Genomic DNA, 27,884 nt, shown 5'->3' on the forward strand with positions numbered 1-27,884 from the left:
ATTAATAATGTTAAAGTGACCATATTGTCAAAAGTGATCTACAGATTCAGTGCAATCACCATCAAAATGCCAATGACATGTTTTACAGAATTAGAAACAACACTCCTAAAATTCACATGGAAAAACAAAAGACCCAGAATGGAAAGCAATCCTGAGCAAAAAGAGCAATGCTGTAGGCAGCACAATACTTGATTTTGAATTACAGACAGAGCCATAATAACAAAAACAGCACAATACTGGCATAAAAACAGAAACTGGTATTTTAAATGAGCTCCCCAGAGACTCGTGCAGGCACTGAGGTCTGGGAACTACTTAGAGAAACCAGGGCTTGAGTGGGTAGTAATCTAATGCTGGCCACAGAGCACAGAAAAGGGGCTTACATATGGCATGAAGAATTTAGATTTGTTACAAAGAGGACTGTCTATTGGCAGAAGGAATTACTAGCCCCTGGAATGAGGCATCAAGTGGTTTTATAGACCTTCATTTAACAGAGAGGTTTTTAAAAAATGAGCTTTTTTTTTTTTTAGGACTGGTATTCAATAGAAGCCCAAAATAATATTGAAAAATATATCAAAATGGAAAAACGTATTGAAAAGAAGTAGATTCTAGGAAATATTTGTGTACAGAAGTCAAATAAAATGGGGATTATACCCTATTCCTGTTTGTCCCTAAGGGAAGAGGGCAATGTGTTCTTAGAACCCAAAGTCTGCCAATCCCCATGGAACTTTCAAGAGTTCTAAAGCATAAATAAAGCCAAAAATTGTCCTCTATATATCCAGTATTGAGATACCTAAATTGCTATGATTTTTAAGGTAAAGACTAGAATTTATGTTTTAAAATGAGTATTAATCTTGAATGCTTAGTCACATTTAAGTGACACAACCTCTGTTCAAAACCTTTTTAGAAGTCTAGAGGTCTCAGTTGAAATTTTTGGGGAGTACATTTGCCACAATGCAAGCAAATATAAGAACCAGGTTTCATTACTTTCATGAACCCAGTTTTTAATGTGGGAACCTATATTCAGTTTGAGTAGTCTATTTTAATAATACACTTGGGCCCAGATAAATTTGGGGTTATTTGTGAAAATAAAAGTCATTCCCAAAAGGTGAAACTTTTGTCATGACTGAGAATGTATATTCACAAGTATTTATTGAGTAGCTGCTTCGGCCTTAGGCCATGGCAGTGTTGAGGGACAGACATGAATAGGAACTCCTTGACCCCACAGATTATGGAAGGCACAGAGATACTGAAATCAAATGATTCTGCAGTATACTGGCTGCATTACTGACATGGGAGGTTATGGGGACATGGCTGAGGGGAGTCATTCATTTTCTTCTGAGGGACTTACTTTATTGAGTTTTTACTAGAAGGCAGTCACTGTTCCAAGGATTTTGCATGAATTTAACCTCTCTGTGAAAGTAGGTCCCGTGATTTTCTGCATTTTGCAGGTAAAGGAGCCAGGCACAGGGGTATTAGGTAAGAGAGGGGGTAAGCAAGTGGCAGAGGCAGGATCAAGCCCAGCCCATTTTTAACTGCCATTCTTCGATGATGCATGAAAAGCGGTACTGTTTATTCTAGCAGCTTCGAGCCCAGTATTTGTTGGCATTCACACAATATCCATGATAGCAGCAAGGGGGACAAAGATTTCACTCGTGTGCTGTTTAAAACAGCCTAAACCACTATTGGATCAGAAGAGACATTCCAGAGGGAATGCATACTTTGGTTCCCCTAGGAATAGAGTTATTTTGTTAACTATTTTCTAAAACATTCTCTCTCTCTCACTCTCTTTTAATTTCCTTGACTGATGAAGAACATCTGGCTGACTGTGTAGGAATGTTCATGACAGTAGTAAAATTGACATGCTTCATTATAGGATAGTCTGGCTCATGAACATGGAGGAAATACAATACAGGTGATAAACCAGGGTTTCAACTGAGCTGAGAAAATACTCCTCTGCCAATTTAAATTGTTTTAGAAAAGCATATGTACAACATAAGGATTGTATACGTGGACAGTGGTTAGGGAGGTATGAATAGTATCTATTTATTAGCCCAGTGTAAGCATGATAATTTTCTAAGGGGGATAAGAGTATTCAAAAACAAGGGCTATAAAACAGCAGACCAAGGAAAAGAAGTCTGTTTTTAAATGATGAATAGAACGGTCACTTCAGTCAGGTTCAAGTGTTTAGAAAACCATGTGCACTTAACAGAATGGATTGTGTGCGTGGAAGAGTTTAAACGAGGGTCCCTGATAGATGGTTGCTGAGGGAAACAAATGCATCCTCATGAAGGCAGGGATAGTGTTGAAGGAGGCCGTGTTTGTCATTTGGCTGGACTCCCAAACAATGTGGTCCCAGGCCATCAGTAAAAGCCATGCTGTAGAAGTCTCTAAGGGCCAAGTGATTCCTCTCAAGAACTTGTCACTTCAAGCCTCTCTTCCTTTGTCAGTCATGTGAATCCCAGAAGAAACATCTTGAGGCTATGGCAGAGGAGTCTACCAACACTGCAAAGACTGTGATAAAAATTCAAGCTAAGTTACAAGTCTCCTGGCATCACCTAGCATTGCAAACCCTATGCTCAGAGCAAGGTGTACATGGGCCTCTGTGGCTGTGGTCTGTCTCCCTAACCTGGGCCCACTGCAGGATGCATGGGCTTGTGCTGCTGCTTGCAAGGGGAGGAGGCCAGAAGGACAAACAGAAGGCTCTCAGGAAAAGAAACTCAGCACAAATCCACCATCTTCTTATCTCAGAACATAACCATGTCTTTTTCTGGGCTCTAAAGACCATGTTTCTGTTTCCCAAGTCGGCTTTCCTCTGGGTAGGTAGATGCTTCCTTCTTGGCCGCATCTTTACCCTCCATCTTCTCAAAGACATCTCCCCTATTGGAGACTTTTCACCATGTGAAACCACTCACACCAAGGACCCAAGCCTGGGTGAGCTCCATCCCAGCTCCTGCTCATGGCTGGAGAACACCAGACCTCTGTCTTATCCAGAATCCATAGCTCAGGCTCCAAATGGTGCTGCCTGATGCCTGAGAAGCTGGGGAGTGTGTCACTAGGAAGCATGTGGCTCTTTCACAAAGACTTACATTTCTGACCCCTTTCTTCAGATCTCCTGAGTTCTACCCCTTCCCCGGACACCACTTTCAGCTGATGATCTCATATCTTATTTCACTGATAAAGTTGAGAAGCCACGGAGAGAGAGAGGATGGGGAGAGAAAGAAGTCACTTATTTTCTACCATCAAATCTAATGGATGTGGTTGGAGTGCAGTCACCTTTCTGGGAACTGCCTTGTCAGTCTGCATTAGTTCACTTGTAACACAGGCACCAGAAAGCTACCTTGACCCTTCTGCCAGGGGAGAACACTGTTAGAAGGTCTATGAGCCACACAGTGGGCCCTCACTGGACACTGAATCTGCCTTGATCTTGGATTTCCTAGCCTCTGGAATGGTGAGAAATGAATGTGTGTTGCTATAAGCCACCACATATGACAGCTTGTTGCAGCAGCCATGAGGGTATTCCACAGGCTACAATATAATCCAGGCTCCTTGATGTGGTCTACAAGGCTCAGGCTCACTCTCCAGTGTCTACCCTCCCTCTTTGGTGTTCACCCCTCTCTGAGGTGTCCACCCTTCCTTTGCTCACTGGCTCCTACCTGGTCCTTTCATTTCTTGCAATGCTGTGGAAGGGAATTGTGCTTTCAGGGTGGGCAAGACAATCCACTGTGATGTAGAAAGAAGAAAATAACAACTTTTATTTATTTTTTAAAGGCATTTTTGATTAACATGTCTTCATTATATATATATTAATGGGGTACAATATGATATGTTTACACATGCATACAGGATGCAGTGATCAAATTAGAGTAATTAGCCTCCTGATTGTTTCTTCATGTTTAGAGGCATTGAACGGCTTTCTTTTAGATCTTTCTGAACTATGTGATGGGCCAGCCATCCCTCTGTGCTGTGGAACTGGGGCTCATTCCATCTATGGAGCTGTGTTTTGGTGTCCATCATCCATCCTTCCTGTGCTCCCTCCTGCCTCCTCTTCTCCGCCTTTAGTAATCACTAGAGAACATGTGATTTGTCTTTCTGTGTCTGGCTTTTTCATTTTCCTTCAGTTCCCTCCATTTTGCTGCAAATGTCAGATTTCATTCTCCTTAATGGCTGAATAACGGGCCGCTGTGTCTGTGTGCCACATTTTGGACACCTCGGTTGATTCCGTATCTTAGCCATTGTGAATAGTACCACAATAAACAAGGGCATGTCTTAGGTGTGCTGATTTCATTTTGTTTGGATATGTATATCCACAAGTGGGAGAGCTGGATCTTATGATAGATACATATTGAATCTTTGAGGGATCTTTATTCTCCTCTCTATAATCTACATCCCACCAATGCTGTCTCAGAGTCCCCTTTTGTCCATATTTTCAGCATCATTTGTTAGTTTCGTCCTTTTGACAGCAGCTGTTTTAACTGAAGTGAGCAGCTATCTCGTTACACTTTGAACTTGCATTTCCCTGATGGCCAACGATATCACACAGGCTCACTTTTCATTATTCTCCATCTTATCCTTTAAAATTTCTGGTTTTGAATGTTTTATAATGAATAACAAGGATGCAAAATAATATCGACACGTAGTTCAAAAGTGCATAAGTGTATACATATTGAATGTGCTTGCTCAAAAATATTTTTCTGATGGGATGTGTGATTTAAATTTGGATGAGCATGCTCTAATACTCTAAGGCTTTTCCTTATGTTTCCTTTGTTGTTGATGTTTGGTTTTAGGCCTTTGTGCAAATTAATCTTCATTAGAAGAATTTATTTGACATCTGCTTAGAGAAGCCTTCCCTGACCATTCAACAAATCCTCACTTTATTCAGGCATTTTCATTTTTACAGAATCTATGTAGAACTGTGTGTTCATTTGCTAACATGTTGCTTGCCTACATCCGGGAAGGGACCATGATTATCATCTGTACTCTCTGCCTAGCATAGGTCTTTGCAAAAAGCATCTCTGAATGAATGAACTTGAGGCATGTTTATTAGGATTTCACTGTGATATATGTGTGTGTGTGTGTGTGTGTGTGTGTGTGTGTGTGTGTATATATATATATATATATATTCTCTTCTGTTATTGCTCATGTCATTCCTCCTACATAGAACTATTTTATTTATGTATTTTTTTTAAATACTCTGGCTCTGTAATTTTAATGTCCCTTCCCTTCCCAACCAGCTCCCTCAGAGGAGTGTGCCAGACCTTTGCATTAGTGTCCACATTCCACCTCCCCCTGTCTTCCTTCTTTGTGGCTGCAAATTAGTTCATTCCTGAGCCACTGGCTCAACTCCTCCATGAGTTTCTTTGGGTATTCCCTTCTCCTTCTTTTTTTAATCTTTAAAAATTTAAATGTTTCTTATTAGTGTATTATAATTATACATAATAGTGGGTCTTACTTTGACATAATTACACATGATACATGGGATAGAGTTTGCTCCATTCAGTCCCTAGTACTTCCCCTTTCGTTCCCCTCCTCCTCCTCCTGTTTCCCTTCCTCTATTCTACAGGTCTTCCTCTATTTATTTATTGTTTTCTAAAAATTGGTGCTTTATAGATAAACATAAAGGTGGGATTCATTGTGGTACATTCATATAAGTACATAGAACAACTTGGTTAATCGTATACTGCATTTCTCCCTTCTCCTGTCCCTCCTTTCTCCCCCTCTACTGCCTTTCTTTACTCCACGAATGTCCCTTCTATGTTCATGTGCTGTGGAGCTGGAGCTGCTGGAGCAAAGTGAGGGGGAAGCCTATCCATGAACATGGGAGGTTCTCCACCTTCTAAGGTCTTCGGTGTCTGTCTTCAGTGTTCTATAGTTTTCACTGTAGAGGTCTTTCACCTCTTTGGTTAGATTTATTTCCAAATATCTTATTTTGGTTTTTGATGTTATTGTGGATGGGATAGTTTTCCTCATTTCTTTCTCTGAAGATTCACTATCGAAGTCTAGAAAATCTATTGATTTATGAATGTTCACTTTGTATTCTGCCACTTTGCTGAACTTACCAGCTCTAGAAGTACTCTGGTGGTGGTTATTTTCTTTCTTTTTTTTTTTTTTTTTGGTGTGTTGATGGTGGTGGTGGTGGAGTCTTCTGAATAAAGGATCATGTCATCATCAGAGATAATTTGACTTCTTCTTTTCCTATTTATATCCCTTTTATTGCCATCTTTTGCCTGACCCTCTGGCTAGAGTTTCAAGAACTATGTTGAATAGCATTTGTGAGAGTGAACATCTTTGTCTTGTTCCTGATTTTAGAGGAAATATTTTCAGTTTTTCTCTGAAAATATTGGTTTATTGTATGTTGGCTTTGGGTTTATTGTATATAGCCTTTGTAACATTGAGGTTAAGTTCCCTCTATCCCTAGTTTCTCCACTGTTTTCAACATGAATGAGTGATGGAATTTGTCAAAAGCCTTTTCTGTATCTATTGAAATGATCATACGATTCTTGTCCTTAATTCTATGTATGAGGTGAATTACATGTATTGATTTGCACATGTTGAACCAACCTTGCATCCCTGGGATGAAATCCACATGATCGTGTTGTACTATTTTCTTAAAGTGGTCTTGAATGTGCTTTGTTAATATTTTATTAAGAATTTTTTCATCTATCTTCACCAGCGATATAGGTCTGTAGTTTTCTTTCCTTGATGTTCCTTTTACCTCTTCACCTCTTTGCTTTGGAGATACTGCCTATCAGATTTTCCTGGTCTTGAGCTTAGAGAAGCCAAACTAGGCTTCTGAAATCCTCACATTTCCCACTAGCTTGCTCTGAAAGGGGTTTAGCATAGCTAACCTCTTGCACACGCTGATGCACACTGTTCTTTCTATCTACCATACTTGTCATCTGCATTACACTTGTGGACTTAAATTTCTCATAAGACTTAAATCATTATTCTTATACATAAGAAACCCAGTCTTTATTTACATACTCGTGCATTTATTTATTCAAGCACATTAACACCTTAACTCAAAACACTACATCTAAGCCTTTGGGAGCATCAGAAGGCCTCCTTTTGTTCCACCCAGAATCAGTACTTTAATTTTATTTATGCTTCAACACCCTGGCCCATCACCCTGGGAACTGTCAAGTGTGTTTGTAGCAATGTGGCCTGAAAACAAATCTCCAAATGGTAGCCAGATGGGGCACATCTTATTTCAGCAGTAAATTTAATTTTTTTTTGTTTCCATAAGGGGCATAATTGTGAGACCTAATTTCAATGGCGTATGGAATTTCCCTGTGCTTTGGGAACTGGAGCATGCGTGTCAATAAAGGCCCTTTCTCGGATTCTGGCCCAGCAGTAATCCTCCAACTCTCTGGTCCTCTAATAGTAAGAACTCCACTCCATGTGAAGTGCTGGGCAGCACAATTGGCCCTGGAGAGGCATTGTTCATATAGTACTCTTTGCTCCATGGGTCCTCTCATTTCTTCAAAATATCAATTAGTTTTCTATCCTCTTTCTGAAATCCCTGTTTTATGATGGAAATTGATTATCTTAGAATGAAATTTTCTTTAAGTTAAACTTCTTATTAATGTTTACTTGCATCAAGTAATATAACTTAAAGCAATATTTTTCTTGCTGTTAAAGAAACACCTAGAGAAAATTTAGGAAGTGGTAATCTCATCAAGTGAAGTTAGCAATTGTTAACATTTTTGTACATTCCTTTTGGTTGTTTTAATGAATAATCCCCTAAATCATATCCTTTTTTTGTGTGTGTGTGTGTGCGTGTGGTTTTGAACCAAGGATTGAACCTAGGGATTCTTTACCACTGAGTTACATCCCCAGCCCTTAAATTTAAAAAAAAAAATTTTTTTGAGCCAGGATTTCACTAAGTTGCCAAGGGTCTTGTTAAATTGCCTAGGCTGGCCTTGGATTTGTGATCCTCCTATCTCACTTCTTGAGTTGCTGGTCACAGGCATGCCCCACCATGCCTGGCCTAGTTATATTCTTCCTATAAATTATTTTGCATTCTGAAATGTGGTGCTTACCATAATTATGTCTCATGTTATTAAACATTTCTTATAAACATGATTTTGATATTATTTGATATTATTTGACATATGTATGATCTTATTCTTTCATTTTTAGACATTTAGGCTATTTACAAATCATTCCACAATTCTAACTTTATGGGTGTGTATCTTGAATTTTGTACATGCTTCCTGATATTTCTTTAGAACAGTGTCCTAGAAATGTGACCACTGTGTTAGAGGATAGGTTAGAGCAAGACTCTTGATCTGCACTGGTGAACTGCTTTCTAAAATCCCCTTGGGCACAACCTTCTCTGTGTCTTCCCTCACGTTCTGCTGGGTACACCCTGGGCCATATGGTAGGAGCTTGCCAGGACAGTCTGGCAATGTTTGCTGTGATCTCCCAGGGCCCCACAGCAGCAAGCTACATACAGTGTGGCCTCCCGGAGGAGGCTCCTGCTTTATCTCTCCACTTGCCCAGTTGAGAAACACAGCACTTTTCAGACACCAGCTCAGTGTGCAGCCTCCAGGTCAGCTACATTCAGGCTGCCTTTCTGTTCAATAGGTGTTTTTGTGTCAAATTCGTCTGTTGTATTTGTTTTCTCTGTGTTTTATCCCTCCTCTCTGTGGTGAACTGGCACCACTGCCACTGCCACAACTAGATTGGTTCCAATGTAATCTTTATTGTTCTTGGTTCAATGTACCTGACTTTCTGAGTCTCAAAGAGACTCGACTGTCCTGTATTGAATTTTGGTGAATTTCTTCTTTCACCCACCTCACTAGGAACAAATTTTGCTGCTGCTTGAATTCCAAGCCAAAGAGCCTGCTAGTGGCTCAAGTGACCAGTCGAAGAGGTTCAGGGAAACTGAAGAGGGTGGGTATGATTACTCTCAGGAATTAAGCCTGGGAAGGCTGTGTTTGTGGGCAGTGAGTGTGTGAGACGTGTGGAGGACTGGCTTCCCTGACCCATGAGTAGAGTCTCCGAGGATCCTGAGATCCAAACTCTCAGGAGATATTGGCAACTGCAGAATCTTAGGGTTGTGGTGATCCAATATTTCCAGTGCAGATAGCAACCAACAAAGTCCTTGAGGACCATTTAGAGCTAAGCCCTATTTGCTGGAACTTCCCACTTAGAACTATGTGGCAGTCCCGCCCTGGGAGTGAATTGATCTGGTCTGACCAGATAAAACTCCAATTGGCAGTACTGTCCATTCTTACCTGACCCTGGTGAGTGGGAACTTCAGTTTTTCAACCAGTTTCAGTTTTAGGCTACTCCAGCTAGCAGTTAGTGAGAACACGAAAAGAGGAAGGGTCCTTGTGTTCCCTCACCCTTGTGTTCTCTCTCTCTCTCTTTTTCTCTCTTTATCTCTCTTGCCCAAGAAGAAATGAAAGGACAGTTGAGCAGAGAAAGTGACCATCCTGACAGTTTTGACTACCTCAGTGGAGGCAATTATTTTATTTTTCATTAAAAATCTTTTTTCCTTCTCCTCTTTTTCTTTTTCTCTCTCTCATTTTTTAAATTTGTGCTGTGTTAATTCATTCATGGGTATATATACACATATGTATTTTTTTCCTAATTTTTAGCATTTTTTAATGGTTGTTGTATTTTCTTATCACAGGGAGGTAAGGATTTTGGTATGTTTATTTTGTTTTTGTTTGTTCCTTTTATTGCTCATTCTTTCCTTTCCCCTCCTTCTAATAGCCAAATTCTCTTGTTCTCTTTTTCTCTCATTACTTTTTTAAAAAATTTATTTCTCTCTTTATAGCCATCACTTGCTCCATCTCTTCTCCTTTGTCTGTGTCCACATTTAGAATATTCTAAACTTTTTTTCTACCTTGCTGTCACATTTTCTTATCTCTTAATGAACAGTATTTAATTTTTTTGTTTATTAGTGCATTATACTTGTACATAATAGTTGAGTTCATTTTGACATGATCATACATGCATGGAATTTAATTTACTCCATTTCAGTCCCTTTCCCCCACTCCCTCCTCTCTTTCCTCCCCCTATGCACTTTCCTGTATTCTTCTGGTCTACCTTCCACTCATTTTCTTATTTATTTTTAATTGGTGCTAAGACATCACTGTGGTATATTCATATATGCACATAGTGTAATTTTGTCAGATTCATTTCACATTTCCTCTCCTTTTCAATCCCTCCTTCTCAATCTCCTTCTTCTACTCCCCTGATCTTCACTCTATCTTTATTATATCTGACTCCACTTTTCCCCACTTAAGTTGTTCTAATTTCTGAATATGAGAGAAAACATTGACCTCTTGAATTTCTGAGTCTGGCTTATTTCACTTAGCATGATGTTCTCCAGTTCCATCCATTTACCAGCAAATGACATACTTTCATTCTTCTTTATGGCTCAGTAAATCTCCATTGTGTATATATACCAGATTTGCTTAATCCATTTATTTATTGATGGGTGACTGGGCTAGTTCCATAGTTTGTCTATTGTAGGTTGTGCTACTATAAACATTGATGTGGCTGTACCACTATAGTATGCTGATTTTAGTTTTTATAGATAAATACTGAGGACTGGGATAGCTGTATCATATTTTGGTTACATTCCTAGTTTTTTGAGGAAACTCCATACTGCTTTCCAGAGTGATCATATTAATTTTCATTCTTATGAACAATGCATGGGTGTACCTTTCCCCCCACATCCTAACTAGTATTTATTATTTTTTTATTCTTAATAATTGACATTCTGACTAGAATAAGATGTAATCTCAGTGTAGTTTTGATTTGCATTTCTCTGATTGCTAGGAATGTTGACCATTTCCTCATATTTGTAAATAAATGTATTTTTTCATCATCATTTAGGATTATCTGGTTTATGTAACACCTGCCCCCACCATTCATATAGTTGCAGTTGTTAGCACAATGCATGTCATTGTTGACACCTATAGTTTACTTTAATGACAGATCTAATTCATGGCTATTTATTGTTTTTGCTTTTGGCAACTGTTGACCCCACCATTCCGTGTGTGTGTGTGTGTGTGTGTGTGTGATGATTAGTGTTGTAGATGTCATAATACGTACTTGATATTTATTTTAATGCTATATGTTGTTTGCTTCTGTTGTTGCTATTGTTTGTTTCCGCATTTTTTTGTGAGGTGCTGGGGATCTAATGGGACACTGCAAGTTCACAAGGTAAAGACTCTGCTACTGAACTCAAGCCAGTCAAGAGACAGTGTACCTTGTTCCACACACAAATTAATGGCACTCAAACATCAGTGGTCCTTTAATACAAAAAAGGGAAGAGACAAAATACCCCAAATAACAACCAAATCCCAAGCAGGAACAATTAGGGGTGGTTCTCAGGTCCAGTGCACTAATGGACATCCACTCCTACAGCAAAAACAGAATAAACACAAAGGCTGTGGGCATCACAACTATGAGGAGTCTTAATCTCAATCTAGATTATTCTAGAACACTTTGGCAAGAGAAGGCTGTGTCCTAAAGATATATACATATGATGAATCCCAACAGATGCATAAAAACCCAACACAGAAATATAAGAAATAGGAAAACACAAGGTAACATGATGCTTCTCAAAGTTTTTTAATTCACCAGCAACTGCCTCCAAAGATATTAAAGTAGATAAATAATTTAAAAGACTGGATATAAAAATAATCAATGAATTTAAAGAAAACACAGAAAAACAACTGGATGAATTAAGAAAATCAGTATACAATATGAATGAAAATTCAATAAGGATTTAAATATATTGAAAAAGAGCCAAACAGAAATCTTGGAAACAAAAGACATAATAAATCAAATAAAAATTTCAGTTGAAAATTTAATAGAGTAGATCATGCTGAAGACAAAATCTCAGAGCTGGAAGACAAAGTGGTTGGCCATGAACATTCAGATTGTATTAAAGAAAATAAATAACCATGTCCAGAATATATAAGAACTCTGGGACAATATTAAGAGAAAAAATTTAAGACTCATTGGAATTGAAGAGAGTTGTGAGATGCAGGCTAATGTCATGGATAACTTCTTTTGGGAAATAATAACAGAAAAATTTCCAAACCTTGAGAATGAGATGAATTTCAATTACAGCAGGCTTTCATAAAGCCAAATATAAAAATTGAAAAAGAATCTCTTTATGACATATTTAATTATAATGCTTAACACACAGAACAAGGATAGAAGTTTAAACACTTTAAGAGAAAAATATCAGGTTACATTTAGAGATAAAACAATGAAAATTACTTCTGATTTTTCAGTACAAATAATAAAATCCAGGAGAGTTTGAAATGATGTGTTCCACACCCTCAAAGTAAATAAGCATCAACCAGAAAAGAGCAAAGCTATGCTTCAGAGTTGAAGCAGAAATAAAAACCTTCCAAGAAAAGCAGAAACCAAAAACAACTCATGCATTCTAAGTCAGCACTATAGAAACACTTAAAGAAATACTATACAGAACAGTCAAAAACAAACCCCAGAGTTCACAAGTGGACAAATCTTATTTGAAGAGTAGCTGAGCAATAAGAATCATAACCAAAGCAAACATTATAAATAAATCAAAATGACAGGAATTAATAAATATTAATAAATGGCCTCAATTCTCCAATTAAAAGACATAGGCTGGGAGAATGGATTAAAAAATAAGATCCAGCTATGTGTTGTTTCCAAGAGACTCACCTTACAGGCGAGGATAGTCACAGGCTGAAAGTGAAAGGATGGAAGTTGATACACAGTGCAAATGGGGTACCTACTACTCTCATATCCCCAAAAGCAGTCTTCAAGTGAAAATTAATCAGAAGAGACAAAGAAGGACACTTCAACTCGTATCGGGAATAATTCCACAAGAATTGATAATAGTAAATATTTATGCCCCAAATATTGGTGCATCTATTTACATAAAACAGACACTACTTAAATTAAAGCCTCGGATAGCCCCAGTACAATAATACTGTGTGATTTCCACACACTTCTCTCACAACTAATCCAGACATAAACTCAGTAAAGATTCTTCAAACCTTAAAAAAAAAAAAATCAAAAGGTCTTTAACAGACATCTGTAAACATTTCATCCAGCAATAGCTGAATACGCTTTCTTCTCAACTGCTATTGGAAACTCCTTCAAAATAGAACACACTTTAGATTAAAAATAAACTCTTAGCAAATATATAAAAAAGAATATAATTTCTTGCATCTTATTTGATCATAATGTAGTTAAATTAGAAATACACTCCAAAAAAACCCCACAGATGGAGATTGAGCAATATACTTTTGAATGATTAATGGGTGATAGATAAATTCAGGAGAGAAATTTTAAAATTCTCAAAATCAAATGAGAATAGTGATACAACACAAGCAAAACTTGGTCACTGTGAAAGTTTTAAGAGGTAAATTTATAACTATGAGTGCCTACATAAGAAAACCAGAAAGACCCCAAATAAGTAACCTAATGATACATCTAGGCCCTTGGGAAACAGAAACAAACCAATTCAGTAGAAGGAAGGAAATAATTGAGATTAGACCTGAAATCAATAAAATAAGAGCATGAAAAATACAAAAGATCAATGAAACAACATATTTGTTTTATGAAAATATAAAAAAGATTAATAAACTATTATCCAAACTAACCAAAAGCTTTTCTTCTCTCTTTTGAGAGAAGACCCAAATTAATAAAATTACAGATAAAAAAGGAAAAATTACCACAGACATCACAGAAATTTGGAGCCTCTTTAGGGACTATTTTAAAAAATTTTACTCCAATAAATTAGAAAACTTAGAAGAAATGATACATTTTTAGACATATATGACCTGCCAAAATTGAATCAAGATGACATAGAAGACCTAAACAGACCAATAACTAGCAATGAGATAGAAGGAGCAATAGAAAGTCTTCCAAAAAAGGAAAAGCTCAGGAGCAGATGGATTCTCAGTCAAATTCTACCAGGCATTTAAAAAAGAAGTAATGCCAGTACTTCTCAAATTATTCCAAGAAATAGAAAGGGATGGAACATTTTCAAGTTCATTCTATGAACCAGTATCACCTTGATACCAAAACCAGATGAGGACACATCAAGAAAAGAGAACTACAAACCAATATCCCTGATGACTTTAGTTGCAAAAATCCTTAATAAAATATTAGCAGATCATATTCAACAACTTATTAAGAAGATTGTACATCATGACCAAATTGTAAAAATAGCTTAACATATACAAATCAATAAATGTAATTCACTGCACAAATAAAATTAAGGGCAAGAATCATGGTTATCTCAATAGATGCAGAGAAAGCCTTCAACAAAATTCAGTACCCATTCATGATAAAAAACACCGAAGAAACTTGGGATAGAAGAACTTAACTCAATATTGTAATAGCTGTATACAACAAATCCAAAGTCAACATCAGAGGTAATGGGGAAAAACTGAAAGCATTTCCTTTAAAATCCAGAACAAGACACTCTCCCCATCCTATTCAATATAGTTCTCGATACTCTAGCCAGATAAATTAGAAAAAAGAAGGAAATAAAAGGCATAAAAATAGGACAAGAATAAGTCAAATTATCTTTGTTTGATGATGACATGAGCCTATATTTAGAAACCCAAAAGAACTTCACCAGTAAACTTCTAGAGCTGGTGAACAAATTCAGAAAAGTAGCAGGTTATAAGATCAACATATAATAATTGATAGATTTTATATACATCAATAGTAAATCTGCAGAGAAAGATCATGAAGACAATCCCATTTAACAATAACCTCAAAAGAAAAAGGAAAAAAATACCTAGGAATAAATCTAGCCAAGAAGGCAAAAGATCTCTAAAATGAAAGCTTAGAACACTGAAGAAAGATATTTAATAATATACAAGAAAATGGAAAGGGCTCCATGTTCATGGAGAGGTGGAATTAATAATGTTAGAATGGCCATACTACCAAAGGCAATGTATACACTCAATGCAATTCCCATCAAAATTACAATGACATTCTTCACAGAGCTAGAAAAAACAGTCTTAGAATTCATTTGGAAGAATAAAAGACCCAGAATAGCAAAAGAAATTCTAAGCTAAAAGAGCAATGCTGACCAAATTATAGTAACAAAAGCTGCATGGTACTGGCACAGAAATAGACAAATAGACCAATGGTACAGAGTAGAAGACTCAGAGACAAACTCACTCAGATAGTCATCTGATCCTTGACAAAAGTGCCCCAAACTTACATTGAAGAAAAGGCAGCTTTTTAAGTGGTGCTCAGAAAACATTTTACCCATTTGTAGAAAAAACGAGACCAGGTCTTATTTTGCATTCTGTACAAAAATTTCTTTATTAAAGAGCTTCCCATATTATACTTAATCATATGTTCTCTATAGATTTTATAGCTATGGTAAGTGGCATCTTTTTACTGTATTTTCTAATTAGTTATTACTTATGTGTGGATTATTATTGATTTTAGACATTCACCTTTTATCAAATAACTTCAGAATCTTCTGCACAAATTCTAAATATTAGGTTCTCTTTATTTTTTTCTATACAAATATCTTACAATCCACAAATAATTTCTTTCTCTTGGTACCTTTTTTTGTATTTCTCTCCCTAATTTCTTCTCTTTCAATAATTGCTTTTATCAGCATTTTTATTGTCCTACCTTGGATAGGACCCTCTGTAATAGGTTGAATGTTGAGGGAGTTTAATTTCTAATTATAGCAAAATATCTCTAAGTTTTTCTATATGTATAAATTGCCCCTAGGATTTTGATATCTATTCTCCTTTTTAAGTTTTAAAAAATTCATTTGACTTTTTAAGTATAGTATGAAGTGAAACATCTTCCCTTGTTTACCACTAAGCATAGTAAGTAGCCATGTTCTTTCATTTGATTCAGTCAGTGCATATCGCTGATTGCCTCTCATGTGCCTGATGATGCTCTTGGTGTTGGGTGTACAATTATATGCATGTATTCTCATGAAAAAAAGTTGAATTAGGGAAACAGACATTAATAAAATTTTTATGCAAACCGTGTGATTATTTAAAGTGGTGTAGGATTTTATCAAAGGCTATTTAAGTACCTAGGGATGATAAGGTTTTATTTGAATCCTTGAACTTATGTGTTGTACTATTATTAATTTTTTCTTATATATACGAATGTCCACACTTCAATTCCTATATGAAACTGATAGTTTGCAAATGATAATTTGATTGAGTTTTATAATGAAAATTCATGTTCGAAACTTGGAGAATGTTATCTAATAATGTTGGTCTAATCAAATTAGAAAAGTTTAATAACTTATGAGCTTATTCTTCAGGTTATCTTTCTATCTCCACTCTGAACCTCTTAGTGTATCTAAGACAGATTTTAATTTGTATTATTTTAGAGAAAGACAGAAAAGCACTATCTAGGAATTAAAATATTAGAAAGATTTATTGGAAGATAAAAGTGTACGGTCACTTTTCTAAGAGCTGTACATGTGTTAACTCATTCAATCCTCAAAGCAGATCTATGAGGTAACTAATGGGGCACTAGTAAAATATCCATTGTTCAGATAATAAAACTGGGGCACAGAGACAAAGGCCACAGTACTGGTTGGTGGCAGGGTCAGATTTTAAACCCAGGTAATCTGACTTCAGAGCTACATGCTTAGCTACTCTGGTATGTGTATGAATCAAGAACTGTAGGTTATGCTGTCATAATTAATGGCAAAGCTTCAGTTTATAACAAAGCAAAGATTGTTTCTTGCTCAGGCAAAGGGTGTGATGGGAAGATCTGGCTCTCAGAGCAGCAGACCTCCACATGAGGCTCAGAATTCCAGGCAGTATCCCCTCCCTGGACTCCAACATCTATACTGGCCTTCCTAGTCACTATGGTGGAAAAAAGAGGGACAAAAACTGGCACACTGCCTTTGGAAGCTGCCTGGAACAGTACACAACCCTCTCACAGTCTGTAGTTGAAGCAAGACACATGACCAACTCCATCAGAGCAGCAGATGCACATATGTCCACCACTACCAAATAAGGGGGTTGCACATGTCAGCATACACTGTGAAAATAGAGCAAACTCTGCACAATCCTCACAGCTATTTTGAATCTAGTATGCAGAATGCTTCAGGAAAGACAGGAGAAAGTCAACTGGATTGAGAAATTCCTGGGCAGATAAGTTTACCCCATAATGTACATTCCAGATATCAAGTTTTTCTATTACTCATGAATAAAACAAATGTTGAAACTTCAAATATTTCAAAAATTTGGTTTACAGTTAATTTTCCCCTAGAGGAATATTTATTTGTGTGAAATAAAAGAAATATGAATAAGCACACTTGTAAGCAAGTACAAAACTGTTTGCCAAGATTTTTAGTTTAATCTCTTAGGACTTGAAGCAGCCGGCCAAGTTTTAATTTACTGGTTGCCTCTAGTTAAAATGCAGCTCACAATGAAAAATTTATGATAATCTGAAACATTGTCTTTGAACATGATGCAACAATTGAAAATTTGAATGAAATGTGGGAAGAATTCCATCTTACTTTATGCTGATGCCATCATGGCATTTCCTGTATCTTGAACTCCGAATGTCAAATTCTTAAACCAAAGCCAAAAAAATGAGCAATGCCACAGCCCGCTTTGTCTTTAGTGTCTTACAGACCCTTATAAATAAACATCTGATTAATCACATCCATTTCACATCCTGCTGCAATCATTCACCACTTACGAGATATTGAGTTTGTATCACAATATAACAGGTTTTGATTAATTAATTTGCTAATTTCGAATTGAATATTGGAGTGGTTGTTTTCCTTCTCAATAATAAAATGGGGGGGGGAGGGGGAGAGGAAGATTAGTCAACTGGTACCAATTTATAGTTAGATAAGAGATATAGGTTCTGGTGTTCCATTGCAGAGTTAGGTGACTATAGATAGTGACAATAATATTTGAAGAGATAGATATGCTTGCCATGATTTGAACATTACACAATGTCCACATGCATTGAAATGCCCCAGTATTCCACATTTTTGTACAATTTTTATGTATCAACCACAAGAAGAAAAGTAGAATTAGGACAGAGACCCTGATTGTATACTCTCAGGGCCTCTGGCTTTCCCAGTAGGCACCCACTATTTATTACTGGCTTTCTTGAAAGCAAAATTAGGGTAACCAGAATCTCAGAGTCTGGAAAGAGCTTAAAGAGAGAAGCTGGCAGTATCTGCCAGGAGAGCCCAATGCCATCCTCCATTCACAAACCTGCTCCCCTAGAGGGGTCCAGCCTAACGTATGGCAACAACTTGTACTCATGGCTCCCGAGGCCACATCTCCAGTCTGGGTTTTTGTGAGACCCACACTGTCATTTCAACCAAAATGGGTAAACCAGTGCTTGAGTTCAGATCTGAAATGTCACCCAGAGACCCTGTGTTGAAGGCTTGGTCATCAGCCTGGGGTGCTACTGGGAGGTGGTGGGACCTTCAGGAGGTGGAGCTTAGTGGATGGAAGGAAGTTAGATCATGGGGATAGGACCTTGGGGGAGTATGGGGAACCCTGCCCCCACCTCTCTTTCTTTACCTCCCTGCTACCTCAAGGTGAAGTTTCTTTCTCTTCATGCTCCCACCGGGAGGTATAACCTCATCACTGGTCTGAAGCACCAAGGCCTACTGACCTTGAAACCTCTGAAATCATGAGCCAAAATAAACCTTTCCTCCCTATAAGTTTGTTTATCTCAGGCATTTTCTCAAGTGTTAGGGGGCTGACTAACACAACCAGAAGGCCTTGTGTTTTCCACACCTCCACCAGCTTCCTTTGTGGTCTTTCTTTCAGGGAAGTGCCATCACCTCTTTGGCCAAATGATGCACCTGGAGTGTCCCTGGAGCCTTCCTTTTTCGTTATCAGATACCATGTCTTGTAGGTTTGACTTTCTTAATAGCTCTTCTAGTCATTTTTTTTTTTTTTACAACTTCCATCTTCAGTTCAGACCTTCTATCTTAGTCTTTTTAACCAAAAGAAAAAAAATTCATTTCTCATAGTTCTGGAGGCTGGAAGGTCCAGTACTAGGGCACAGGCTGGACTGGAATCTGGTGAGAGCTTGGTGTCCGTTTCCAATACGGTGCGTTGGATGCTGCTTCCTTACCCGGTAGAAGGCAGAAGGGCAAAAGGGCCTAGCTGGTTCCTCCTAGCATTTCTACAAAGCCATTAATCCCACCTACGAGGGTTTCACCTTCCTGACTTGAACAGTTTTCAAATGTTCCACGCTTAATACTGCCATAGAGTATGAAGTTGGGTTTAAGTTCCCAAATTTGGCGCCTTCCAACCTTGGTGCCTTCATTTCCTGAGAAGAAATGAAGTTTTCTTCAGATGCCTTCTTATTCTAGAAAGGCTTCCTCTCATCATTGCCTGCGGTGCCTTGGTCCTGACTTTTCTCATAGGAAACTCTGAGCACACCAGTGTCCTCCATGGCCAGGTTCCCCCTATCGAGGGGCTGGGTCTGGTTCTCTACAGGGGACTTCCCCAGCACAGCGGTCTGCTCAGGTCTCAGCTGGCTGTGAGGGCCATGCCCTGCTTCCATGCTCCTGGAAGGTTTTGTATCTCCCGCCACAGTGCCTGCCTCCAAAGAGCTTCCTACCCTGACCGCTCTCTCTTCCTGTCCGGTTTACCCTTGTTTTCTTGTTCTGTGGTGACGGCCAATGACAAAGGAATGAGAGGTGGTAAAGATGGAAGGAATGGAAGCACCAAAGACCCTCCAGCCCACTTTCCTGGGCTCTTTCCTTTTCAGTCCTTGAGCCCACAATCTGCTTCCATAAAGTGCCTCAATTCCACAGGATGTGTGCAGGTTTTGTGTGGTGTGAGTGGGCCGAGCCATGTCATCCTGTGGGCCCACAAGGACAGAGGCTCTGTCTAGGATGCCACTGTGTGAGTCCAGTGTGGCATGGCCTGAAAGTCATTCCTTAATGCATGTTTTCTGATAATAAGAGAGGGGAAAGGAAAGGAGGAAACAACCAAATGGTTAAGAGAAAGGCAAACTGAAGGCCATCTTGAATCCTGCTTTTAAACATCACGCCCAGGGAGAGAAGCATTTACCTTCTGCTGAGGAAACGTGGACTCTGTCATGGCTGTTTCGAAGCTGTGGGTGGCTCCTGCCTGGGTCTTCTCCCACAGTGCTCTGAGGAACTGCACGGAGCGGCTCTGTATGGACAGGGGCTCAGGAAACAGGCTCTGAGTGGGTGTGAAGGGAAGAGACAGCATTACTTCTGGGTCCAACAGAGACGTTCCATGGGTTCCAAGGCCTGTGTAGGCTTGGCCGGAACTTACCACTGTTTAGATTTATGGATAATGAGGAACTCCATCTTGGAGAACGGACATAGATTTCAGGCTTTTTGTTTTTTTTAACAGAACATATAAATTATTTAATAGAATTTTCAAGGCACTTGATATGGATCTGCACAAATATGCCTCAACGATGTAACATAATGTTTATCTTGATGATTTCCCAAGAATGTTGCTTTAAAAAGTGGCTAATGCAAATATTCAATTTATTTTATCAAAGATCTGTGAATTAAGGCCTAAAATCAAAACTACAGTACAAATATCAAGTCTGTTTGTACAGAGTAGATTATGAAGAATAAAAAACAACCAAGAATCCATAACATAATTATGTAAACATTAGCAGTTTGAGCGGGTGCATGTGGGAAACAAAACCACTTTTAATGATAAGTGAATCATGGGCAGATATTCTTCAAACTTTAAGATAATTTCTTTAAGTGTTGGGAAATATGTTGTTAAAGTAAAGAGAATTATATTTACATGTACTTCATTCAATCCAGTGAAAATAAGCTCTTCGAAGGAAGAGTTAAACTTGTTTATATATTTACTAATCAACAAGGTATCTAATACCCTTTTACCATACCTGTGAATGTAAGAGGCCTTTCAACTCAAGGGGATGATTTTCAAAAATATGTGGAATGTCAATAAAGAGTATAAAATATCATTTACTCATACAAAATAGCAGAAATATTATTCCATATGAATGATGAAGGGTATGATAAGGAGAATTGCTTGTAAGGTCTTATTGGCTATGACAATGATTGTCCAGGTGTTGCACAATGAAACTTTAAGGTGTGTGCAAAGCTTCTATTTAGTGAATAAGGATTAATACACATTTTTTCCCCAGAAAAATCTCATTATCATCATGAAAATGAACTGGTATTGAGCAGGAAAAGGAGGAGGATATCAAACCCCAAGTAAGGGGTTGGTAGAATTAAGAAGTTTCTGATTATTCAGCTTCTCACGTGGAAACATTTGTGGATTTCTTGATGCTAACAGAAGGTTATGCACGATGGATGTCTCATCTAGAGAAGTGCTAAACCTGATCTAATGAAGCATTCGTGACTGTGCAAGGTTGTCAGAAAAGCGAGAGTCTGGCTCAGCACCCACCACTGGGGCTGGGTTGGTAATTACCCAGTGAAAGTTTTATTTTTCACTTACCCTAAAGCCATAATTTTCCCAGAAGATTACATAAGATCAAAGGTGTGGAAAAAGAAAGGAGCCATTATTGTAAAATGAACACAAAGGAAAATCATAAAAAGATGCTTTTTTAGTCATTGTGCTTAAAGAGAAAAAAAAAGATCAGAGTAGGTCAATAAAATAAGGCTGAAGGGGCAAAAAAAAAAAATCAGATTTTCTTGATTTGTTCTTAGAAAACTGACAACTGTTAAGAACAAAGCCAATGAAACCAGATACAGAGACGCTTATGAAAACTATTTGAAAAATCTAAGTAGAAGAAAACTATGATCATTATTTCAGGAATAGGAAGAAGAATCAATGTTATTTTATGTTCACATACAATGTGGTTCACATCAAAATCTGAGTGTTCTGTAGGAGACGGTAAGTGTTCTTAAAACTAACACAGGGGAAAATGGCATCTCTGAGCCACATCCAACCATAGTTATATGGTAATTAAGATGTATTCGGCATGAAAATCCATTTTTCTCAAAAATCTTGATTTTATAAAGAAATATGACTCTCTGGTTGGTGAGTTTTGTAGGAGTTATAGAAATATTTTATTAACTGAAGTGAAAATCTATCTTATCACTTGGCTTAAGTTTCAACCCCATTTAACGTCTGTACTCTCTTTTTTCCTGACTCTGTCCTGCATTCTCTTACCTGCATCTCCCCATGTTAGTTTTCAACACATGTGCAAAAATGAGAAGATGGCTGATGATCTGAGCTTGCCCTTGAGTTTTCTTATCTGTAAAGATGATACCTGAGATCTCCTTTATTACAAACATTTTATAGTCTACGTTTGCATTTTCTGTGCATCTAAGGTACTTCGACATTTTTGCATGACATTCTTCACTGTTAAGTTTAAAGATGCTCTTTAGGTAATTTCATCTATATACATGTATTCTATAGAAAAAAGTGGCATTCCTGTGTGATAATGCCAGAAAGAATGCACTTACACTAAAATCAACTAGAGTTTAGAAAACTGGGGAAACCAAGGCTAGCTCTACAAAAGATAAGCTATTTCCCCAACTAAGATATTTTTATTGTTGCTGTTGTTTAAAAGAATATTTTCTGTGGCATTCTTCTATTGTAAAGCTAAGGATATTCAAGATAAGAATAGCTTTGATCGGGTGCAAGGGCAACGCCTATAATCCCAGCAACTCCAGAGGATGAGACAGGAGGATTGCAAGTTCAAAGCCAGTCTCAGCAACTTATCAAGGTCCTAAGCAACTCAGGGATACCCCATCTCAAAATAAAAAATCAAAAGGGCTGGTGATGTTGCTCAGTGCTTAAATGACCCCAGGTTCAATCCCTGTTTTAATAGTAGCTTTGGCCTTCTGATTTATAATCCAGGTTCCTTTACAAGGAAACTATCTTAAAATAGAGAAAAAGAAATGATGATGTGTTGCTGTTATTTACATATCAACTCTGGACAAAGAATAAATAATTCAATGGGATGACAGGAGCTCATATCCAACCTGCTTGTTGAAGAGCCCAATGAACATGAATTGCACACACCTGCTGAAACAGAAGCATGATCTGGATCCACCGCTGAGGCTCTTGGCTGATGAGGATGAAGCTGGACTTGCTGTACAGGCAGTAATGACCCTTGAGGGAACAGGTGAAGAACAGCTTCGCCACACAACTCCTCACAGTGTCTAGAAACAAACACACATAGCATCACACACTCCTTTCTGCCCAGGGTCGCTTTTCATGCTTCAACACGTAAACACATTTAGAAGCCACTCTTCAGTTTTCAGACTGAGATAATCACTCCAAACAACTGTGCATTAGGAGTGGGCCTATTTCATGGAAGGCAGACTGAAAGGAAGGTGTCTTAAACAGGGTTATTCTACTCATCTTTCTCTTAATTTAATTAGCAATATGTGAAGAATTTCTGAGAAACTTCCAAGGAAGAAAACCCTCTCACCAACAAAGAGGGAGATACCACATCATGCTCATCTGACTGGATACCTCCAAGTGATAACCGGGGAAGAATATGGCGGCTGCAGGAAGCTCAGGCATTTCCTAGGCAGTGGGTATGGGCCATTGAGGGAAGCCATCCGTGAAATACACTAGGCTCTTCTCTCAGCATGGTATCCAGGGAGAGACAGGCCTGGCATCGGGAACTTTCCATGGGCAATAGATTGCCCAAGGCATGTAACTTTTCCCTCTACTCTGCTAGGAAGGCTCCTCATATTAGCTCTGGAGATGGGTGTAACCCGTTAGGAACTGAAGAGCCATCTTTAACCTTTTTTGGAGAAGAACATTCTATAGAATCTATTTGATGTTTCCCAATATAAATAAAGCAGGTGTGGGCCCCATTTTGTCTAGAAGCTCCATCCGTCTGATCAGCTTGCCCGTTCTGCCCCCGCTTTTGAAACTACTTTCTGTGTTTTGTGGTTTTTTCACTGTTTTATTTCTCCTAGCTTTTATTTCTCAGCCAGCCCATTCCACTGAGGGAGACCCCATTCCCACCGCCTGCACAGATGTGGGCGGGAGGCTGTGAGCTGTGTCTGCGCAGAATCCACAGAGAGTTTCCAGTATAACTCTTGCCAGAGATGTGGCCATCATGAACGAGCCTGGTCTGGTTTAAAAATCATCTCATCTTGAAGCTCTTCAGCAAGGAGGCCTAATGAGCTCATCCTTGAGGGATAAGAAATGGTGGATGTTTGTGTAGAACAGTGGAGGTGAGGAGCCATATGTAAAGACTGTCGATAATGAATAATGAATGGATGGAGTACATTCAGGCTGAGACCATGTGTGTGGGCACTGTGTTGAGGATTGGATAACCACAGCCATCACTGAGTGACTCCCACATGCCTCACATGCTTGCTTCCATTTGATATTTACAACCATACATGATGGCTGTTGTTATTTCTATTGTAAATTCACCCACTAGAAAGTCAGCCACCAAGCCTGTCTTGCTCACTGTAAACTTGACATTATAATCTTGACACTCTGAGGATGAGTAAGAACGAAACTAAGTGGTGTCTAGATGGATGAATGATGAGGAATGCCCAGGGACCAAGAAGAAGTTGCTCAGAGCTGATCCTGTGGTGGGGCCAGGATTTGAACTCAGTGAGCTGATGGCACGTTGGGGTGCTTTAGGGTCTACCACACTGGGGTCTTGTAGATTGTGTAGTCCTGTGGATAGCTCATGGGGAATCTAAATTGTTTCAGAACTAATCTGAGTTTTAAATGAATGTTTTGAAAATTAATGCATTCATTATGCTCTACCCTTTAAAGTGGACATGGACTAGAGTTTCTTCAGCATTGATGGGATCTCAGTAAGGGTCACAGAATCAGTTAATCCCTAAGACAACATATTAAAGTTGGTTATCTCAGGCATTTTGTTATGTGGTGAAAAGCTGACTAGTACCATGATAGTTTTTAAAAAATTGACACTAATGATTTGAAAAATTGAATTTAAATTAATCTGTGCTAAAGAAACAGGAAAACAAATATTTTGCAAGAGCACACACAAAAATGGTATTTGACATAAGTCTAAGTATGATGTCTACACTGAGATAGCAATATATTTTGCTTCAATAGAAAGTTTCAAAAGGAAGCAAATTCTCTTTTAAGAATCCATGTACTAACCATGAAGGTTATAAGTTGTACCTCAGGCATTTGCCACAAAACAGTGTCTTTTCCCTTACCCTAAATTCTTACTGCTCATTTGTGTTTTATTTGAAAATAAACATTGATTGATTTATTTCACTGACCCTTTTATACACAAGCAGTAGGGGTTTCAGATCACAGAAAATGGTCAAAGTGGTAGAAGAAAGAAACCCTCACTTAGGAACATATACACTGGCTTTTAAAATAAATCAGTCTTGTGGTATAAGTCCTCTGTTAATGCTTTCAGTACATCTGGTCTAAATCAATATCCTTCTCATTTTTTCTCAGAGCTTTCCTAGCTTGAAAAAATTTTCCACAATATTAAGATTCAGTTGTTAACCTTTGTCTGTAATTTCCCCCCTGCAGTTCATTCCATGGAACCAAATGGTGGGCATGTCATAAATGGATGTTGGATGAATGAATGAATGTCAGATTCTGTACTGAGAGCAATTGGAGCCAAGATGTCCACCTTGCTATTAAGAAGCTGATAACCAGGGATGGAGAAACAACTCAGTGGTAAAACATTTGCCTAGCATGCTCAAGGCTCTGGGTTCGATCCAAATTAAAAAAAAAAAAAAGGAAGAAAGATTTATTTGCCAGGCATGGTGTGAATGAATGCCTGTCAGGTAATCCCAGCAACTCAGAAGGCTGAGGAAGGAGAATCACAAATTCAAAGCCAGCCTCAGCAACTCAGGAAGACCCTGTCTCAAAATGAAAAATAAAAAGGACTAGGGATGTGGTTTCATGGTTAAGTGCCACTGGTTCAATCCCTGGTACAATTAAAAAAAAAGAAAGAAAGAAAGAAAGTAAAAAGCTGATATCCAAATGGGAGACACCTGTAGATAGATGGCATCAGATAGTAGGGGGCCATGTAATTACTGCTGCTCAGAAAAATGAGTAAGGCTTTCTGAATGGGGAGCGGGGAGAAGATGTCTGAGGTGGACCTTGAAAAAATGCATTTTGAACTTAGAAAAAGCACTTTGAATGTAGGAAACCTCGACCCTGAAAAAAATCACATGTGCCATAAATGTTCAGGGAACTTCCAGGGAGTATGCTTGGTATATCTGGATCATTAAATGTTTTTTAGTTGCAAGGGGATGCCTGAATGGTTACTGATTTTTCTAGACTAAAGGTTGAATAAAGAGGAGGTCATGCTTTTCTAAATGCAGAATGCTTCCATATTCCACCAAACATGATTGTTTTTATTTCTTTTCTTTCTTTCTCCTCTCCTCCTCCTTCTTCTTCTTCTTCCTCTCTTTCATTCTTTTTTTTTTTTTTTTTGATACTGGGGATTTAACCTGGAAGTGCTTAACCACTGAATCACATCCCTAGTCCTTTTTCATTTTTTATTTTGAGATAGGTTCTTGTTAAGTTGCTTAGGGCCTTACTAAGATGTTGAGGCTAGCCTCTAACGTATGATCCTCTTGCCTCAGCCTCCCGAGTTGTTGGGATTACAGGCCTATACCACATGCCCAGATGATTGTTATTTCTTTACTTTTGATAGAATGAAGCTTCTTTTTCTAAAAATAAAAAGATTTATAAAGACTGAAGTTGATATGATCATTAATAATTGTAAAATATAATGTTTGCTGCAATGCTCAAAATACATACTTCATACAGATGGATAAATTTAGACATGGTACCCAAATACAAGAGTGCTTAGTTTTGGGGAGCTGAAATCTTCAAAAACTCACTTTGGAATTCATTCTGTCTCCTGCCCCCAAAGTGCTGTTCATATTTCTTCATTGCTACATGGTGTCACTACACCTTATAAAATTTTTCTGTCACTATTATTGAATAAACTTATTTTAGATACTTCTGATATACAGGAACACTGGGAATGTAGCAGGGAAATCCACACATACTACACTCTGTTTCCCTCCAACTAATATTGAGTTTAGAATGACACATCTGTTGGGGGAAATGGAACAATATCAGTGCATTATTATAAGCTAAGTCCATGGTTTGCTCGGCTTCCCTTTGTTTTCACCTAACGTCCTTTTCCTGCTCCAGAATCCCATCCTGGATACTCCCTGGTGTGTATTTATCAGGTGAGCTTTGGCCTCTTTTTGACGGTGACCATTTCTTAGACCTTCCTTGTTTTTGATGACTTTCACAGTTTTGAGAAGTGCTCTTGCTGGGTACTTTGTGCAACGTCCCTTTGGGATGTGTCCGTTTTCCTTATGCTTACGTTGCGACTTCAGGGTTCCAAGGCGAACAGCACAGAGGCCAAATGCCATTGTCACAGGTGAGGGCTGCGTAGGATCAGCTGGATTTTGCCCATTAGGGTTGCCTGGAGCACTTCACTGACATGGTGGTTTTGAGGTTTCTCTGCCATAAATCCACTTATTTTGTACCTCCTTGGTGTGCTCTTGGGGAGGAGTTGGCTACGGATAGCCCATGCTCAAGGACCAGGGACTCAGCTTCTCCTCCTCGAGGGTGAAATAGTTGCATAAACTATTTGGAATTCGTCTGCATAGAAGGTTTGTTTATTCTTCCCCCACTTATTTCATTTAAACCATTTATTCGATTATTTTTTTGGTTCTAATCAGTTATACATGACAGCAGAGTGCTCTTCGATTCATTATACACTCAATTATTTTTTTAGTCTTAATGATAAATAGAGTTAATCATTATATCAGTATGTACCTGAGGATATTTATTTCATACCTTGGGTTATAATTCAGTACTAATTTATTTTTTGTTGCCCAAATGTTTCTATTTTGGCTACTGATGATTCTTTCAGCTGGTTCCTATGACCCCCATAATTGTGTGTGTGTGTGTGTGTGTCTGTGT

The 27,884-nt window shown here is 38.3% G+C and overlaps 1 protein-coding gene across 11 annotated transcripts in view; it reads right to left on the reverse strand.

Moving 5' to 3' along the window:
- Positions 1-27,884, reverse strand: part of Veph1 (ventricular zone expressed PH domain containing 1) — a 256,719-nt gene that overhangs the window by 61,516 nt on the left and 167,319 nt on the right. For 9 of the 11 annotated variants that reach the window (XM_048794148.1, XM_048794145.1, XM_048794142.1 and 6 more), the window contains 2 exons: positions 22,983-23,122; positions 20,043-20,177 (listed from right to left, as the gene is read on the reverse strand). In XM_048794148.1, coding sequence (XP_048650105.1) covers positions 20,043-20,177; positions 22,983-23,122 — 275 coding nt within the window. Of the gene's footprint in view, positions 1-17,316; positions 19,924-20,042; positions 20,178-22,982; positions 23,123-27,884 lie in introns of those variants that run through there. The other 2 variants (XM_048794150.1, XM_048794144.1) reach the window with 2 other exon arrangements.

Source organism: Marmota marmota, unplaced genomic scaffold, assembly GCF_001458135.2.
Source record: "Marmota marmota marmota unplaced genomic scaffold, marMar, whole genome shotgun sequence".
Taxonomy (NCBI): Eukaryota; Metazoa; Chordata; class Mammalia; order Rodentia; family Sciuridae; genus Marmota; species Marmota marmota.